The following is a 19,597-nucleotide window of genomic DNA, read 5'->3' as shown; positions in this document are numbered from 1 at the left end:
GTCCTCCCTCCTTTGCCCTCAAGTTATTCCTATGAACATATTACGGCATTATCTCGTTTCCTTGACCCTTCTTGCCTGCTCAAACCTCTCCTTTCCCCTTTTTTTGCAGCTACAACATCCTAAAGACTGTGAGCCCGGGCCTGCACCGACTGACTGATGTTGTGAAGAGCAGTCTCAGCCACCGCTTTGTGTACAGCCCACCAAATGGTGCCAAGCGCCACTACTTTGCTGTGGACTCTTACCGCCCCCCACCAAAGCAGCAGCCTGGTGGAGGCGCCTCTCCAGAAGAGAGTCACCTCGTTGTCCACCAGGTGACCCTGCAGCTTCCCTTTGAGATTGAAGTGGCCTTTGAATCAGGTAGCTTCTTAGACCGCCCTGACTCACTGGTGGGACCTGTTTTGTCTGCGGAGCTGGCCCGGCACAAAGCTGCCTTTGAAGCAAAGTTTGACCAGACATTCCCACTCAGAGAGAAAGGAGCCTCTCCTCCGCAGGTGCAGTTTGCCCAGGCAGCCCTTAGTAACATGGTCGGGGGCATGGGGTACTTCTACGGCCACTCCTTTGTGCAGTCGCGCTACAACGACCAGCCTGTGGTCTACCCAGAGGGTCCCCTTTATACTGCTGTGCCCTCACGCTCCTTCTTTCCTCGAGGATTCCTCTGGGATGAGGGATTCCACCAGCTGTTGGTCAGCAAGTGGGATCCAGCAATAAGCCGAGAGGTAATATCACACTGGCTGGACTTAATGAATGTCGAGGGGTGGATCCCTCGTGAGCAGATCCTAGATAGCGAGGCCCGGAGCAAGGTCCCAGCAGAGTTTGTTCTGCAGCGCAATGAGAACGCCAATCCCCCAACCCTCTTCCTGACTCTACAGAAGCTCCTGGCTGGTCTGGAAGGCACACCGCTGGCCAGGAATGATGAGCTGTATCTGCGGAAGCTGCTACCCCGGCTCAAGACCTGGTATGACTGGTACAATACAACTCAGTCAGGGCCAATTCCATACACTTTCCGCTGGAGGGGCCGTGATGAGGATACCAACCTTTTCCTCAACCCCAAAACATTGACCTCTGGACTAGATGACTACCCCCGGGCCTCGCATCCCTCTGGTGACGAACGTCATGTGGACTTGCGCTGCTGGATGGTGCTGGCTTCTCAAGTCATGGCAGAGGTGTCTCGGCTTCTGGGTGAACCTGCGGGGGAGTACCAGCGCATGCAGCTAGAGCTCAGCGACAATGCCCGGCTGGAGAAGCATCACTGGTCAGAGCAACTCCAAGCTTTTGCCGACTATGGCAATCATACTCAGTCAGTGTTACTAGAACGGGAGAAGATCTTTGTACCACCTGGCCATAATCCGCACCACCACCCTCCACCCCGTTTAGTGCGGGTGGTCCGCAAGCCACCCAAGCTGCAGCACGTGAGTGCCTTTGGTTATGTCAGCTTGTTTCCCTTCCTGCTGAACGTGCTTCTGCCGGATTCACCCCGACTTGAGACCATTCTCAAGGACATGAGGAATGAGAAAAAACTCTGGACCCCTTACGGGCTGCGTTCCTTGTCCAAGTCTAGCCCGCTGTACATGAAGCACAACACAGAGCACGATGGACCCTACTGGCGGGGCCCCATATGGGTCAATATAAACTACCTGGCGGTTCGGGCGCTACATCGCTATGCCAGCATTGATGGGCCCTTCCGCGACCAGGCAGCAAACCTGTACCAAGAGCTGCGGGCAAACCTGATTAATAACATTTACCGGCAGTACATGGAGACCGGCTACATCTGGGAGCAGTACAATGACAGCACTGGCAGAGGGCAAGGCTCCTATCCCTTCACAGGCTGGTCTGCCCTTGTAGTCCTCATGATGGCAGAAGAGTATTAGGAGGTCATGGTGTGGATAATGTCCTAGGTAATGCCAAGTGTCGGACCTGCTCGGTGCTTCTCATGTGCCGGCTCTTCAATCCTTTCAACTAGGCAGGAAGGATGAGGGATGCAGTGGGTCGCCTTAACTTGAGATTGTGATGGGAAAACGTGGGTGATATTTCTTGACTTTGTGGGTGCGATCAGCAGGGCCTCCTTTCTCAGATTTGCATTGGCTTTGAGAGGAGTAGACCCGGGAGTCTCATCATCTTAGAAGGTAGAAGCTGCTGGAAGGTTTACATGGAAAGAAGCTGATGACCGAGGTCTCCTGCATACAGTGCAGGATTGCATCCCAGACCATGAGAGTGTTAATTTTCTTAATTCATTCAAGCCAACTCCTTTCATTTGTCTCCTGGTGTTAGCCCTGTGAAAGAGATACTTTAAAAATGTAATTTCTGCAGTTCTCTCTCACTATCTAACCATACTGCCATTTAGTTAGAGCTCCCACTGCGTTCTGCCTTTTAAGAGGAGGCATAGAAATGGTTTACAGAAAGGCTTATTCCAGGGAGTGCAGTAGGATGGCAGGTTCCCTTGGAGGGTCTCCCCATCCTGCCCAGTGCCCTCTCACAGAATGAAGGAACCACTGAAGCCCTACCGACCCATGCTGTAAATTTGATTAGTAGGTTCTGCAGGTCTGGCATCACGTTGGCACAGGGGGCACACACTGAACTTTAAAGCTATGCATAGCAGTCCATGCTTACTTTTAAAATCTCAGCGTTGACTGCATTGATGATTTACAATGATGTTTCAAATGTATATGGTAAATAATGAGAACACATGGGATCCTTGATTGAGTAACTTCTAAAGTTGGTATAAATGATCTCTGCAAGCTTGAATAGAATGTAAGGGGAGAAAGGGCAGGCATGACTCCCCACAGGAAAATAAGGCTATTGACCAGGCATTTCTAAATTATTGTGTTGGAGGCATGTTACCCAGGCTCAGGGTCTTAAATTGTTATTTCAATAAGCAGCTCTATAGATAATGTTGCAACCGCCTGTTTTACTTCTTAAAAAAAAGATACATGCTCTGAACAAAACATGACTAACAGTTTTGATGCGTCTGTTCTCGGTTTCCGCCCCCTCTGCTGTGTTTGGGTTTAGAGCAAAGGCATATGCCACAACAGTGGATCTCTGCTTTTGAGTTATCTCATCTGCAAAGGGCATACAAGAAACAAAAAGTCTTTTAATGTATTGCAATTATTAGGCACAAAGAAAATATGTGTTTACACAAAAACAGCTTTTATACATTAAAATGTATTTTATTCTATAAATACCAGTCAACAAACAGAACTCCCCTTTTACACCCATAAAATGCTTTTACTCCCAACCTGCAAAAGTAGGGAGAACAATTCTATGACTTCAAAATCCTTATTTGGAGCCAAGTGAGTAAGGAAACGTTATTTTACCAGTTTTGTAGAGCTCTAGGTCTGCACGAGGGTCTCTTGATGCTGTGAAAGTCTGCGACTAAAGCTTTGCTAAGAAGAGGCGGGTTTTCAGCTGTTTTATAAAGAGCAAGTGAATGATCCTAAGGTGGAAACAGAAAGTGAATGGTCCTAGGGTAGGAAGAGCAAGTGAATGGTCCCAGGGTAAGAAGAGAAAGTGAATGGTCCTAGGTTAGGAAGAGCAAGTGAATGGTCCTAAGGTTGGAAGAGAAAGCGAATGGGCCTAGGGTAAGGAAGAGCAAGTGAATGGTCCTAAGGTGGGAAGAGCAAGTGTATGGTCCTAGGGTGGGAAGAGCAAGTGAATGGTCCTGTGGAATCAGAAAATACAATATTAAGGCTTTTACACCATGCAAAGAGAAATACACCAACACGGGCTTGTAAAGATTCCCATAATCTTTATTGCAATACTGTACAGTTTACAAAACAAAGTATACAAATAGCTATTTGGCCGTCAGTACATCACAGAGACCACCAGCAGGTTCAATGTGAGCAGTGAACAGGAATTGCTAGCTGGACATCAGCGTATTTATACAATTTCTTCATAACGATGTCCAGCCTCCTACAAGTTAATCATGTACTGGGCTAGGGTCGCGTCAGGTTCATTCCTAATTTACATATCTCGTGCATGCGGTTTATTTCTTAATACATATACTAACGAACGCTATTATTCGCCGGGTTTAACTTTACACTCTTTACACATTTGCTTTAATGCAGGTCAAACAGATGTTTCGTATGACATGTTTAAACAGGGTCATTGTTCTTGTATACTTGTAGCTTAACATTGCCGATTCAAGTAATCCCCTGATCCCGAGGTCAACAAAGGACAAGGTCTTACATGACCCTAACATGTAGCCCGCAGGCAGGTTGGACATTAACTCGCCTACAGAGGTTGAAGAGGTTAAGTAAGAACAAGAGAACGCAGGTTGGCCATTTTAGGCCACGGGGTGACTTTGCACGAATAACTAAAATGGCGGCTTTGACCTAAAATGGAGGCTCGATTAACTTAAGGTTACGACCTTGCGATGCGGATTTCCTCGCAGAGCGACTGGGCATAGGCCAACATCTACAATGAGGACGAAACAATATTATATCAGTTTTAACAGTCATAGAGTGGGAAGAGCAAGTGAATGGTCGTAAGGTAGGAAGAGCAAGTGAATGATCCTAAGGTGTGAAGAGCAAGTGAATGGCTGTGAGGTAGGAAGAGCAAGTGAATGGTCCTAGGGTAGGAAGAGAAAGTGAATGGTCGTATGGTAGGAAGAACAAGTGAATGATCGTAAGGTAGGAAGAGCAAGTGAATGGTCCAAGGGTAGGAATAGCTAGTGACAAGTTGAATAGTCTTAAGGTTGGAAGAGTGTTTATTCCACAAAGAAGGCACAAATGAGAAAACATTTGAACAAGCTGGCCCGTGGGACTAACATTAGTTCACTGTAGAAGATCCAAGTAGTACCGGTTCACTATTTTTGTTTCAGCACTATGTGCAGGTATGGGGCCAAGTAAAATGCATATTCTGTCTTTAGCAAGAAATGTCTCTCCTGTCTAGCCGGTTAATTAGGCCTACAGTTCTCTTGGAGCCAATGTTTGAATCAATACTGTCCCTAAAAGGTTGCTTCACCTACCTTGCTCTGGGTGTTCTGAACCCCCTTGATTCATCTAGACACGTTGGAGGCTTTCTGAAGTCCTGTAACCATCTGTGGGACCAAGTCCTGCATGTAGACTGGTCCTCAGTTGTGGTTGGGGGGTGGGGGGAGATCCAGCAATGGTGTTGTCTCATGGCATCGCAGGGTGCATTCCTTCCAGTGATGCTGAGTAATTGCAACAGTGAAGGGAGAAGGCGAAGCTTCTGTGAGAACTGGCGGTGCGGGCTCATCTTGTCTTTAATGATCTGTGTCTTGTCGATTCCTTCCATGCAGCTAAAGTTGTGCCGCGCGGCCATGCAAGATTATGCAAAATGGCGTTCCTTTTTATATGCGCACTGGATCTATGCATCCATCGTTCCCTCTATATTCTATCTGTGCCGAGTTTCATAGCACGGTCCCCTGCCCCTCGCACATTACAAGGTTTCATATGGCATTCGCCTCACTCTAAAGTGCCTGACGGGGTGGGATAATTTAATTTCCATCCCAGCATTCCCCCATTTCGTTATTTATACAGTAACAAATCCTTCCCATGTTTGCGTTCATTTTCCCTTCTAACTGCATCCTCAAAGGGGGGTGTTCCCTTTATTGGCATCCAGGCCCTCCACACATGTAGTAGGCTTTCTCCCGCTAACGCATACTCCTCGGGTGTACATGTCATATAAATGTAGCCTCCATCCCCTGCCAGGTCAACCCAGACTTCCTTATAATGCTCAGGGTCAGGGGGAGGGACAATGGTGGTATAGTACAGTTTGTCAACTACATCTCCATAGCGGATAGGGACCATGTGAGGAATGGGATGGTTGGTCTGCACTTCTACTTCCTTTGTATCCTTGGAGCGCCAATAGAGACCCTCATCATTGCGCTACTAGGCACTGCTTTCGCACAACTCCCGAGACTCAACTGGCATGTGCAGAAGATGACCAACACGAATACGATGTTGGGCTGCAACATTTTCACCAATGTTCCAAGTCAAGAGGGGGCCTAACTGAACACGAGTGAGAACCACTCTTCTTCTTGTACGCCAGCTTCCTTTTTCATTTTTGTCCCCAGATCATGCACTGCAGCGATAATGTGTGAAAATGTCCCATTTTCTGCATCTTCAGAAGGTACGAAGGTGCAACATGAACTCCCGATCTTTTTACAAACACTGCCTTCCATTGCTGTCAGCAGATCGAGCAAGTAGCGGTTCTGCATCGTCATTAGCATGAGGGTGTACAGCTCAACTCTTATGACGTTGAACCCTTGCTCGGTATCAACTAACTGGATCAGTTCCCTATTTACGATCATGAGCCATTTGGCATTGGCTCGCGTTTGCACACTGGGCAGTAACAAGGAAGCGAATGAAACTTTCTCGGCTGACATAAACAATTTATACTCATCAGGTATCTGTGCAAGCAGCTCCGATGATTCCTTTGATAGGTAATTTGATGCCCTCTTTCTCCTTCGCAGTTGGCCATATTTTTCTTTCTCAGGGAGGATGCAAAAGTCTGGTGGCGGCAGCGTATGCTGTGCTGTGATAGTTGGAAACACTGTAGGTGCATTGTGGGAAGTGGCCCTCCCTTTCAGGTGTTCTTCTTGGACTACTAACAGGGCTGAGTGTAGTGTAGCTAGCGAACAATAGCCTCTCCATGAGGGTGGGAGGTGCAAGTATGCTTGTTAGCTACACACCCAGTAGTAGTAGTCCATCAGTGCTCCGGTTCCCTTCTTGAGGTCTGGAATCGGTACAGTTCTGTTACACCATTCGTTTGAGCCAACAGGAACAGTTCCTTCACTGAAAAAGCACAGTTCATAAGTCTTTGCTTGGTGCACTTTCACTGGCTTCTCTATGGCTGCAATCCATGTCCGTTTTGTGACGTGCTCTTTCCATATTTGTGCCCATGTCTGTTCCACGAGCGCCATGTTTTTTTCTGGAAACACTAAAAGTCCTTCAGCTTTACACGTGGGGGCATTTCTTGCCACTTGTTGTTAACGTACTTTACTCTTTCGATCACCAGGTAGGGCTGATTTAGGCAGTTGGTGTTGGTCAGACTTGTTTTGCTTTTCTGGGCATCTGAATCAACAAGTTCTAGATGGACTCTGTGTGTCTGGAAAGTGCCTTTGATCCTACATAGCGCAAGATGAGTTAGGCGTTGTGCCTCTATAATTGGTACTTCTTATGGTACTAGAACCTTAGGGGCCCCCAGATGCGTGCGGTTTTAAGGAGCACACATAGCAACTGTTATTTGTTGTTCGCCTTCCCACTGCAATCATGTCAGAATACCAACTGTTGGAGTGTTCGGGATGATATATGAGAGAGAGGGAGAGGGTGAGAGAGGGTGAGGGAGAGAGAGGGAGAGAGAGGGAGAGAGAGGGAGAGGGGGAGAGAGAGAGAGAGAGAGAGAGAGAGAGAGACTTACTTTCACTGCGAGACGGGTGGAAAACGCAACCTCGTCTTGCCCATGGAACCTGGGATTGTTCCATTTTCTCACAAAACTCATGTCATACACCAGCTCCCCTGGCAACAATGGTTGGGCGGGTGCTGGGGCAGCCGGCGGGACTGTCAGATTTTGTGCTGGGGCAGCCGGCGGGACTGTCAGATTTTGTGCATCCTCTGGGCGTGGCAGTGCCATCTGTCGTGACACACACTTGATTGCACGTGTTAGATGTGTCAAATATTGCTTGAATTCTTCCAACAGGATTGCTGCTGCTCTATGGGCATCTCATGCCCTCCTTGCAGGGGAGATGGGCATTTGCATGCGTCTGCCAGTCACTATTTCCTGGAGAGGAGAGGTGGTGGTCCTTGCTGAGTACTCAAAATGAACAGGGCCAGGGGTAGGCAGTATACCCAGTTCTTTTTCAGAGTGTTGCATAATTTGGATGTCCTGCTTTTGAGGAGGCCGTTGATCTGTTCACCATCCCATTTGCTTGTGGGTGATAAATCGAACACATGCAGTGCTTTATGCCCAATAGTGCTGTGATCTCTTCAAAGAGTTCATTGAAAAAATGGGAGCCGTTGTCAGATCTCAAAACGCCACATACCCCCCAATCGGGGGAAAACATCACGTATGAGGAATTTGGCTGCACACTTGGCATCTGGGTGGGTGCATGGACCAGCCTTAACCCACCTTGAGAACGGCCACACCACCACAATCTGGTATCAAGCCCCATTGCATGTCTCCCCCATGGGAGTAGCTTATGTAAAACTGAATATTGACAAGCATGTAATCCACACGGCTAATAAAGTAAAAACCTTGGGGGTTACTATTGAGGCATCACTTAAATCAGATGCCCATGTCGCTGAGGTGACAAAGAATATATATACATTACTATCTTAGGCTTATACACCTGAGAAGCAAACTGTGTCACTTTAGTCAGAGCATTAGTTTAGTTTATTTATTTGTAACGCGCACATAACCCTGAGGTAACTGGGCGCTTGAACTTACAACATAGTTGCAGTTACATACATAAAATACAGAAAGCAGTGCTAGCCCACCAGGGGTTACAGGTTTAGTGGGCTGGCATATCAAACAAGTAAGTGCAAGGAGTAGTCGCCGGTGGTTACAGATTGGATGACTATGCAGGAAGCAAAAACATTAAAACAATGAGACTAGGTTCTATCCAGTGGAGATCAAGGATAAGCCACAGGCCTGTTAATAATTCCTATCAAAGAGCCAGTTCTTAACTTTAGCTCTGAACGACCAGAAGGAGTGTTCAGCTCTGATCTTAGGTGGGAGGGAGTCCCAAAAATTGGCGGCCAAGACTTGGAAGCTGGATCCACCTGCCGCTTTAAGTTTGCACCTTGGGATATTAAGGCAGTGACGGCTCTGGTTGGTCTGGCTGGTTCGTATCTGGAGAATTTGTCTGAAAGGTATTTCGGGGCAGAGTTAGACAGACATGTATGCAGGATAACAAGAGTATGAAACGTGATTCTATCACGTACCAGGAGCCAATGGGCATCCTGTCTGAAGCTTGAGATATGGTTAGATCTAGGGATGTTTAACGCTGATCTCAAGGCGTTATTCTGTAAAACCTGTAATCTATTGAGGTTCCGTTCTGTGTAGCCTAAGAAGAGTATGTTACAGTAGTCTATCTTAGATGGGACTAGAGCCCTAGTTAGTGTGATGGAGCTGTTGGGGGACAGATAAGATTTGCACGCATTAATCAGTTTGTTGGTGTAAGCGGTGGAAGAGGCAGTGGCGCTCACTTGTTTCTTAAGTGAGACGGTAGAGTCTAGCTATATTCCTAACGTTTTGACCTCCTTTGTAACTTTAGTATTCCCGTCAATGTTGAAGGTTGTGTACCGTGGATCTAGTTTGTTTAGACGTGCATGAGATCCAATAATTAGGAGCTCTGTCTTCTCATCATTGAGACACAGGCTATGTGCCGCCATCCAGCCTTGAATTTCCAGGTAGATGTAATTTATAAAGTTGGAGTGCTTTTCATAGTCCCCCGAGAGCGTAATGAGGACCTGGTTGTCGTCAGCGTAGTTCGTATAGGTGACACCCATGTTGTAAAGACGATCGACGAGGAGCTTTGTGAATGTTATAAGGTGAGACACAGGAGCCTTGGGGTACTTCGCAGTATATGGGGATTGGCTCAGCTGGGGCTGCAGGTGCGAAAACCCTAGTGGTAGAGTTGGAAAGGAAGGATTTGATCCAGTTTGAGGCATTTGTGGAGAAGAAGGCGTTGGCTCTGGAGAGATGTTCTGTGAGGATCTGGTGATTGACCAGATCGAATGCTGCAGAGAGGTCCAGCAATAGAAGAATGGCCAGTTTGCCCTTGTCTTTGGCTTCATCCATTTGGATTTGTAAAACCAGAAGGGCTGTTTCTGTGCCATGTCTCGGCCTGAAACCAGATTGGGGGAGACCTGATAGGTTATTGTCTTCCAAATGTTTTTGGATCTGGAGGTAGGCCACTCTGTCTAGTATTTTTAGGAGGAACGGGACAGTAGTGATGGGCCTATAATTAGTCTGGATGTTAGTGTCTACATTTTTTTAAAAATGTTTTTTATGAGGGGCATAACCCATGCCTCCTTGAGGTTGTTGGGGACTGCGCTGACAATGAAAGAAGTGTTAATCGCATTGGCAATGAATGGGGCCAAGTCTTTAGCGCCTTCCTGGATAATTGGGGTGGGACAGACATCTCCCTGGCATCTTGAGGGTTTTAAGCCTAAAACGATATTTTGCACTTTTTTCGGTGTGACTGAAGAGAAGGAGAAGGAAGGGCAAGGTGGGGGGTCTCGCTGGGTATTGGTATTGGAGCTATTGGCCAGACTTTTTTTTCTCTCTATTTTTGTTTGTAACAGAGAGATTTTGGCATACCATGCTGCATCCTTGACGCATGTTTCAGTTGGTGGAGCTGGGGACTCTAATTCCCGCAGGATGCTGAAGAGTTCCTTGGTGCCAGATTTGGCATTGAGAATTCTGTTGTTGTAGGTCTCCTTTTTTGGTGTTGAGGATGGCTGATTTGTATAACGTGGCCGCAGAGACAAATTTGTCTTATCGAAACTAGATTACTGCAACGCATTACTTGGTGGAGCAAGTAAATATTGCATTCAGAGACTACAGATTCTGCAAAATGATGCTGTGAGAACAATAAAAAGTATGTCTAAGTCTGAACATGTCTCACAGCATAGAAGGGACTTAAATTGGCTCCCTGTGGTTGCAAGAATAGAGTTTAAAATCAATGTTTTGACTCATAAATGTTTATATGGGGATGCACCGAGCTACTTCAAAACTTGCATCATTATCCAAAATTCAGCAAGAAACACTAGATTCAAAGATACCATGTGGTTGCAACGCCCTAGAGCTCACCGAGTTAAGAGAAAAGAAAGTTCTTACCCTGTTAAAGCAGCTATGATATCATATAATATGATTAGTTATTTATAACATGCTTAATACCCAGAGGTTTCTAAGCCTGGACCCAGGGATCAAAACTGTGTTGCTCCATGCTGTCTTGCTTCCGAGGTGAGCATGTTGCCCCTGAGCTAACCTCCTGAGACATATAGCATGGAATAAGTTACTGATGGACCTATGATGTGAAAGAAATTTACTCAAGTTCAAAAAAGCTATGAGAACTACACTCTTTTCCTAAGATCTAAGTATCCTGGCTCTCCCTCCCTGACAAAATTGTTGCGCATTTCTAGGAACTTCTCTCCGCGCACGGATGCCCACGGGCTTTGGTGCGTTAGAAATAGATAAATAAATGTCTGCATAGTCTATATGCAGGTCACAAAATGATCCAATAGGGCAGGGCAGGGTGCCTCGCAGTGTTCGGAGTGTCATCCCTGTACTGAACACTTGGCAGGTGGTGCATTGGACGACCATTGTTGAGAAGTGTTTCTGGAGATTAGGTATAAACCATTCTTCCAGGATGTATGCTGCAATGTGTTGCTTGGAGTTGTGAGAAGGGTAGTGCAATTGCTAAAATGCCATGCGGAGCAGTTCTACGGGCATCACTACTTTCCCAGTGCATTGCTGTCTCCATAAGAGGTCAGTAGGAGACTGTACACAACCACGCTTGAGCCAAATTTGTTGCTCTTCCTGTGGTGCCCTACTCTGAATCTCAATTATCTGGGTTATGGGCAGGGCTGTGTATGGGTCTGTTTCTGGTCTTGTGGTAATTGCTGCGATAACATATCCAGCAGGTGTGGGCACTGGGAGATATGCTGCAGCCTTGGCCACCGCGTCAGTGGCTGCATTTCCTAATAAGATTTTGTCAGTATTGTTGGTGTGTGGTTTGCATTTGACGACCGCCACTACAAATGGTTCTGCGAGGGCGGAAATTAGGGTATTGAGCAGTGCGACATGTTGCACTGTTGAGTCGTCTGCCTGCCTGAAGCCCCTCCTTCTCCAGCGTGAAAGACCTGCGTGCACCATTGTGGTGATGTAGGCAGTCAGAGTACACCCTTTGGGCGCTCGAAGGGCCTTAATAAGTGCTATATGTTCAGCCGCTTGTGTTGAGTAGTGCATGGGCGACCTCTTCATCACTAGTGTTTCATAGTCTTCTGCTTCTAGGCGCACTACTACCGCCCCAGCATGTCTCTGCCCCATGTCCTGGTCGATTGTCGCTGACCCGTCAACAAAAAGTACCTCACCTTCCCCTACAGCGCTATCTCTGACTTTGCAGATATCGTCGTCCTCTCCTCCATAAGTGGCACAGTCATGCTATTGCAAGTCCTCGTCAGGGCATGGCTCTGTGAGGAATCTGGCTGGGTTCACTGTTTTACACCCCACAGCGTGAATTTGTGGATTTGAGAGAATAATCTCGTACACTTATGCCCGCTGGGTGGCGAGGGTGTATTTTGAGCGATCTAAGATTTCAAATACTGAGTGTTACAAATTGGATCATGGAACACCAGAGGGTATATCCATCTACTTCAGAATGCGGCTTTGGAGGATCTGGATATCCTGTGTTTACAGGAAACGTGGTTGTAAACAACCCCTCTCGCATCTGAACATGAAATAGCGATGAATCCAGCGATTAGAAAAACCAAGGGATGTCCAATGTCTGGACTGATGACTCTAGAAAAAAAAAAGAGTGGACTACGAATAGCTGACACATGTAACAAATCCCCTTACATCCAGACTTCAATACTAGAATCACTAGCGGATAGTGAGGGAAAGAAACAAAGGTTCGACATCATCAACATTTATAGGCAACACAAGGCAGCTGGGACGTGGTAATTTCTCGACGAGATACGTTATATCATAGATGACATAACGTCAACCGTGGAGAAGGCAAATATTATAATATGAGGCGACCTGAACTTGAAATGTGTAAAAACAGACCCTGCGAAAATGGACACTACAAACAGCAGATCAGGGTGACAATTTTTACATCTGGAAAAGCTTAAAACACAACTATTAAGCGAGATGAACATGAGAAAAATAAGAATGTTAAATGGGAACACCGTAGATGACATTCCACCAAAAGCTACATGGAATCGTGTCGACCAACACTCGGTGTTAGACTACTTTTTTGTCTCTAATGGTCTCGCAGAAATTACAATGTACCTAAAAGTCATTAAAATGACACAGAGTGACCATAACTTAATAAAAATTGGCTTAAAATATTTCAACCGCCCAAACAATAAAGACCGGTGTCCGTTAGGGATAGAAATTGAACCAGGTCAAAACCGACTGAGGCTAAATAGTTCAAAAATATATAGAATTACAAAGAATGTTGAAGGAAGACACGACTCTGATTATGTACCACTATTGGAACAATATAAAGAGTCATGGACTAACATTGGAAAAGCAAACTGCAGACCTCACCACAGCTTTGACCAAGAAATTGTACGCATGAAACGAGAACTGCAACGAAACATCTGATTACTAAAGCCTCAGAATCAGGCTGATTAAGTGCCCAAGAAAAAGAAACTTCGATTGAAGTACAACAACTGGATAAAATCTCACAGATCAATAATGCTCCAAAATGACGCAGAAAAAATGCAAAAAAGTATGAAAAGAAAAACATCACGGGAATTCTGGGCTATAATAAATAAAACTGAAGCCCAGTAACAGGCTTTATCCTGCAACATGGTAAGCGAAGACCAATGGAACCAGCACTACACGGACCTATTTAAAAAGCAAGATGAGACCTCACAAGAACACCTTGATGACTCTACCCGATGGAACTTTATCATTACAAGAGATGACTTTGTGGAGAACATCAAAAGCGTCAACTCTTCATGGGCACCTTGTCCTGACGGCTTGACGAACTGCATGCTAAAGCAGAATCCTGACGAATGGGCTGAGTTGTGAATCTCTGTTTAAGATTATAATTAAAGAACAAAGAATACCGACATCCTGGAAAAGCGCAATAGTTGTTCCAATTTTTAAAAAGGGGATAAGAACTGAACCCAGAAACTACAGACCAATAGCGCTACTTGATGTCGTCTGAAACATCTTCGCAACACATCTCCAGTACAGACTAACATCTTAGATCAACAAAACAGGTTCTCTTGATAGCAGACAACATGGATTCATTAAAGGGGTCGGTTGTGGTTTGAACCTGCTAATGATTAATATACTGAAAATGGAGGCAATAGGAAAAAAAAGAAAAGTCTTCTTGGCATTTGTCGATCTAGCTCATGCCTTCGACGCGGTAGATCGAAATCAACTGTGGAAAAAGATGAAAGCCCAGAACTGCCCTGACGGACTTATACGATAAAGGAATTATACACCAACACCGTCATCAAAATTTGACTTGACCGAAATGGAACCCTTTCAAATCCGATAACAGAACCTGGTATAAAACAATGGTGCCCTTTGGGTGCAGTTCTGTTTCACTTTTTTATAGCCGATATCGGAAGAGCATTGAGCGAGACATGTTCCGACATGTTCCTTTGCCCCGAAGATTAACGGAAAGCAGATGGACTGGATGCTATATGCGGCCTACATCATCCTCCTGGACTTCCAACGAAAATGGACAGCTTTACAAAACTACATCACTGAAAATGGCCTCGAAATAAAGACTGCAAAAACAGAGATCTTAGAACTTAAGAACCTGATGGAGACAAGAGACATCCAAAAAGAAAATTTCAATGGAAAATCAGTCAAGTCACCCTAAACTGTGTCACCCAGACAAGATATCTGGGAGTAGTGATAAACTCGAACATCAACGATTAACCGATTGCAAAATTCATAAAATCAAAATGTAAACAACTAACCTCCCAAAAAATATGGGAAGTTTAGGTTAAAGCCGGCCATGGACTGTTACAGGACAAAAGTATTGCCTGCCTTAATTCATGAAGCAGAAGTGGCACTAGGTTGCTCATACAGGGTTTGGGAGTCATGTGAAAAAACCTTTTGGAAAAGATTTTACATCTACCCAATGGAACTCCGACGGCCTGTATTAGGTATGAGCTTAGTCTAGCGTCTATTACTGCAAGAATCACGTGGAATACGCTCTCCTTATATAAGAAGGTGATCCGCACGGACAACTTGGTTCAGTTCATAATTCTGAACTCATGCCCCGACAAGGACAGCGACTCGATACAAGGTCGGTGGGAAAAGAGTTGTGAGGTAATTCTGGAGACCTTAAACACCACAAAGGAGACGCTGCGGGATAACCCGAATGCTGTCAAGTAAGAATTGTGGCAGTCGGACTGACTAGAAACTACACAACAAAGAAGCCGACACAGATGTATGCAAATGGCAGCTCCAGAAGCAAAGGCCTACAACAAACCAGCAAAAAATCTTATAAAATTCCCATGTCGCTGTTTTCGAGATGTCTTTCCGAGGTTTAGATTAAACCAATTCAAAACAAAAGACATTCTAAACATAAGAAAACAAAATGGAGAGTCTGACAATAGTTGTAGACTGTGTAAAAATCCTGAAGAAAACTTAAAGCATCTGGTGCTATTTTGCCCGGCACTGCGATCCCTAAGAACGAACCTTTTAGGACCCGAGATCGAGAAAAGATCCACTTGGGGAGGCGAGGAATGGTGGTGTGCGATCTTGGAAGGTCTGGACAACAAGTTGACATTTGCTCTAATTCTTTTTTTGGAAGAAATTAACAAAAGAATGGTAGGATGTCCGTTGGGACACACGTCTTGATCAAGAGACGTGTGGCATCCCCAGGTCTTCGCCTCACGAAAACCTTTTAATTACTTACATTTAAAAGTCCCTCGTGGATTGCCTCAATCCGAAAGCCTCTAAGATACCCAAGACAAGCTTTTTCCTTTGTTGCTATCGTTCCTTTATTCGTCTGCATTTTGAATGTTGAACTTTGTTAGATGTAGAAGGAACATTTTAGTACTTATGTGTTGCGATAATGTAACTGTAAAAATAAATGTTTTTTAAAGTTTGTAATATACTAAGAAAAATAAAATACTGAGTGTTCTACATACAGAGTTACTGAGCACCCCATCACAATTGTGGAACTTTTTTCAATTGCAAAGGCTGCAGCAGCGAAAGCTTGTTTTCATGCGAACTGCCCCGGCATCACTGAGTCTAGTGTGCTGCTGTAATAAGCCAGTGGCTTGTGCCCCATTGTCCTCTTTTGTGTGAGTACAGCTGTCATGAGTGTACCATTCGAGTGTGAGAAGATGTAAAACTCATGCCTGTAATAAGGGGTGGCAAGGACTTGGTCTGTTGAGATCACTTCCTTTAGGTCATTGAAACTCTTGATCATATCTGCAGTCTGGTCTATCTTGCTGTTCTCGTTTTGTGCTTCTTTGAGGCCCTGTAAGAGTGGCCTCGTGTATGCTGCATAGTCGAGGATCCATGCCCTGCAGTAATTCCATAACCCCAAGATAGTCTGCATGTCTTTCACTGTAAGTTGATTGGGAGTGGCACGCACTGTTGCTGCCCTGTCAGGGAAGATTATTTTTCCGTCTGCAGAGATAAGCTGCCCCAGGTGGAGTACTTACTGTTAGCAGTACTGGAACTTTTCCTTGTCTACCTTGTACTCCTTACATGCTAACAGTTGCAATAGTGCAATGAAGTCTCTGAAGTAGTTCTGCTCACTGTCACTGCATACCAGTAAATCATCTACGTACTGAATTATTGTGCTGGGCACTTGGGTGTTACCAAAGTATTTGTGCAGTATCCTATTGAATATGCTGGGGCTTTCGCAGTACTCTTGGGGCAAACGAGTGTGTTCATAGCGCTTTCTGCCCAGGGTAAATGCTTGGAGGTACTGTGATTCTGGGTGCAGGTGTACCGAAAAGAAGGCATTCTTCAAATCAACCAGAGTAAAATGGATCACGTCTTTGTGGATGCTGCACAAGATGGACGCAGGGTTGGGGACAAGTGGAATTCGTTCTGCACTAAGTCATTGAGGGAGCAGAGATCCTGGATCATCCTCCAACTGCCCCCAATGCCTTTTTAATGGGGTGTATGGCAATGTTGCATGGTGAGGTGGAGGGTACTATAATCCCTTAGTGGAGTAAAGCCTGTATCATCTCCCTGATCCCCTCCTCTACCTACCTCCACAATGGGTATTGCTTCACCCGGGGTAACACCGCCTCGGCTTTTTAGGTGATTTTCACTGGGGTCACTTCCTTCAACATCTCTATTTCATGTGGGTTGGTTGTCCATAATTGTGTGGGATCCTGTTGTAAGTCTGCCTAGCCAAAAGGGGGTGGTGTGACTACAGCCATGAGGGGGCTTTGTACTCTTCGGTACTGTATCATAATCTCACAGGGTATGCACATTTCAAGTATGATTTCCCTGTCATTGTTGCCATCCTCAAAACGCTCTGCATCGGTCAAGGGGCACAGTAGGATCGATGCATAACACGGTGCGCCACTGGCATCTGTGGGGGTCAGTGCCTAAAACTACAATTCTTTTGCCCCACACTAGCAGACCCATAGGTCCAGGGAGAGTATTGTCCCTGCAGCCAACTCTGGGGACACCACTGGCCGAAGGTTTTAATCAGTGGGTACTCTCCAGCAAGTTCTAGTAATCCGAGCATGGTGATGCCATACATTGACATGTCAGGGTTGCCTCGTACCACCACATCCCATGCCATGGCATGTATCACAAGTATTGCCCTCATTGAACACATTCCAGGTGTGGCGCAAACGATACCGCTGTTTGTGAATGAGATTGTCATGTGTGGCGGATTTAGCAGATCCCTACCGAGCAAGTTGACAGGAGAGCTCTTTGAGTATAAGAGGGGTCCTGTACAACCTTCCCTCCCATCTTTACATATAAGTCCTTTGTGTATGGAACCATTAAAACAGACCCAGAGAATCCCTGTGTGTCGAGAGTTTTTCCTGATCGCGGGAAGTCACCTTCACTGATGCACGACTTCGCGGCCCCTTATTCCACCATAAAGAAGAATTGTTTGTTCCTTATCTCTGCCCCCACCAACGGTTCCTCTTCTGGATTCAGGGTCATTGACCGGACTGGACACGCAAGTGCTCTCTGTGGGCTGTCCTAGTCGGGATATGTGTCTGTCCCTGGGAATAAGAAAGGGTTCCACTCTACTACTTTAGTGACTTGAAATGAGCCACTGTGCCATTAGGGGCCCTGCCAAAGGCATTCCAGTTCTCTGCTTGCGGCATGTTATTGTGGGGTTGGTAATGCTGCACTATTTGTGCAGGTGTTGCGGCTGGCAGGGGCCCGGGAACCTGCGGGGGTAGCTGTGTGTATGCTTCGTGGATCTCATAGGGTATTGATGTCTTTCTGGGGGGTGGCCCCTGGGTATTCCCGTGGGGTGGGGTGCCATAATTCTGCTGGTTTTAGTGTACCCTAAACCCTGCCTGCTTCGGCATTATCTTGAAAAATGCCCCCACCTCCCGCATGTCCAGCACTGACCTGGTCCCCCTCCTCTTGGTCCCGGACCTCCAGATCCGCCTCATCTCGACCCTCTGAACCCACCTTGCCTGTGTTGCTGTCCTCAGGGGTCCTGATAATAGTTGGCTGCAGCCACACTGTTCTTGTCCCCCTTCAGCCCATACTGCTGCTATTCTTGCATTTGCTGCCTTCGGGGCATACCCTCCCTCCTCTGTGTTGTCGCTGGGCCTGCTGCCACCACAGCTACTTTCACTAACTTATTTTGGACCAGTTTTGGTTCCTCAGCCTGTCGCCTCTGACCTCTGAATCATTTCCTTCTTATGCTCTTTTATCCTTCTACAATGGTGAACTATAATGCTTTGAATTTCAGGCCATACCTTGGCTTCTAGCCCTGCTATTTTGTTGAGTGCCTTCTGCACTTCTTTGGATAGGCCCGGTTTCACTATAAAATAGAAAAGTGAAGTTGATTGGTCCCAGGCATTCCTGGTTTCCGCCCTCCACATCTCTTGGACCCTGAGAATAAAGTGAGCAGTGTCTTTATCATCCCCCATAGTGCACTGCATGATGAATTATAAATCTGGAGTGTCTGGGAATGCCTGTCACATCGCATCCCACACCCTGGCCCCAACCTGGTTGAATGCGACCCCATCATGGACATCATTGCTCAACGTTACTCCCGGGTATCCAGCTTTCACCCATACGCGCTCAGCTGGGTCCCCAACTGCGGCCACTAACAGGCTTTTAATATATCTCCTATTACTAAGGGCACCCCGCTGTGTTCTTTTCAAAAGCATATATCCACTTCCCTGCCCCCGCCGTGAGTAGTAGGAGTGCTTTAAGGAGGTTATTATTGTCCATCAGTGCCCAGGGCACATAGAGAGGCCTCCGTGCTCCCTTATGTGTCAACAGCATTTGCATTTTCATCCTTCCTTTCCTGCCTTTAGTCACACTTCCCTTTTTTTCCTTGCTAATGCTATTCTGCCAAATCTCTCCCTCAATCTTCCGTCCCACAAACTTTCTAACCTCGGTGTACGCTGGGGTGCTTGCTCTGCGTCCCCTTCTCCATCGTCCTCTGTCTCATCAAAATCACTCCAGTATTCTTTCTCGCCTCTTCGTGACCCTACATTCTCACAGCCCAAGCTGTCTTTCTCTCCGTCACGGTCTACGTGGATGGCTCTTACGGGTGCGTTGTCAATTCTGAATACGAAATCCCCCGACTTCCACTCATCCCCTGTTGGTTGTACCGGTGCCCCCATATGTAGCACAAGTATATCTGCCTTGGTTGCATCACATGCTGTCCTTAGCCTGGCTAATTCGTTCCATGTCGATGCCAGTGCTACTTCTAAGTCTTTTGCACTCACCACGGTGTGGGCAGTGACATCCG

The 19,597-nt window shown here is 46.2% G+C and overlaps 1 protein-coding gene across 1 annotated transcript in view; it reads left to right on the top strand.

Annotated features, from left to right (window-relative positions):
- The window catches only part of MOGS (mannosyl-oligosaccharide glucosidase), a 93,333-nt gene extending 90,157 nt beyond the window's left edge, over positions 1 to 3,176 (top strand). Inside the window, exon 5 of the mRNA XM_069632481.1 lies at positions 110 to 3,176. Within this exon, the coding sequence (XP_069488582.1) occupies positions 110 to 1,868 (1,759 nt within the window). The 3' untranslated portion in view covers positions 1,869 to 3,176. The remainder of the gene's footprint in view (positions 1 to 109) is intronic.
- The last annotated feature ends 16,421 nt before the right edge of the window (positions 3,177 to 19,597 follow it).

This window comes from Ambystoma mexicanum, chromosome 6q, assembly GCF_040938575.1.
Source record: "Ambystoma mexicanum isolate Mex_15411 chromosome 6q, UKY_AmexF1_1, whole genome shotgun sequence".
Taxonomy (NCBI): Eukaryota; Metazoa; Chordata; class Amphibia; order Caudata; family Ambystomatidae; genus Ambystoma; species Ambystoma mexicanum.
Note: the sequence above shows the minus strand (reverse complement) of the source record. Positions and strands in the feature narration are given on the sequence as shown.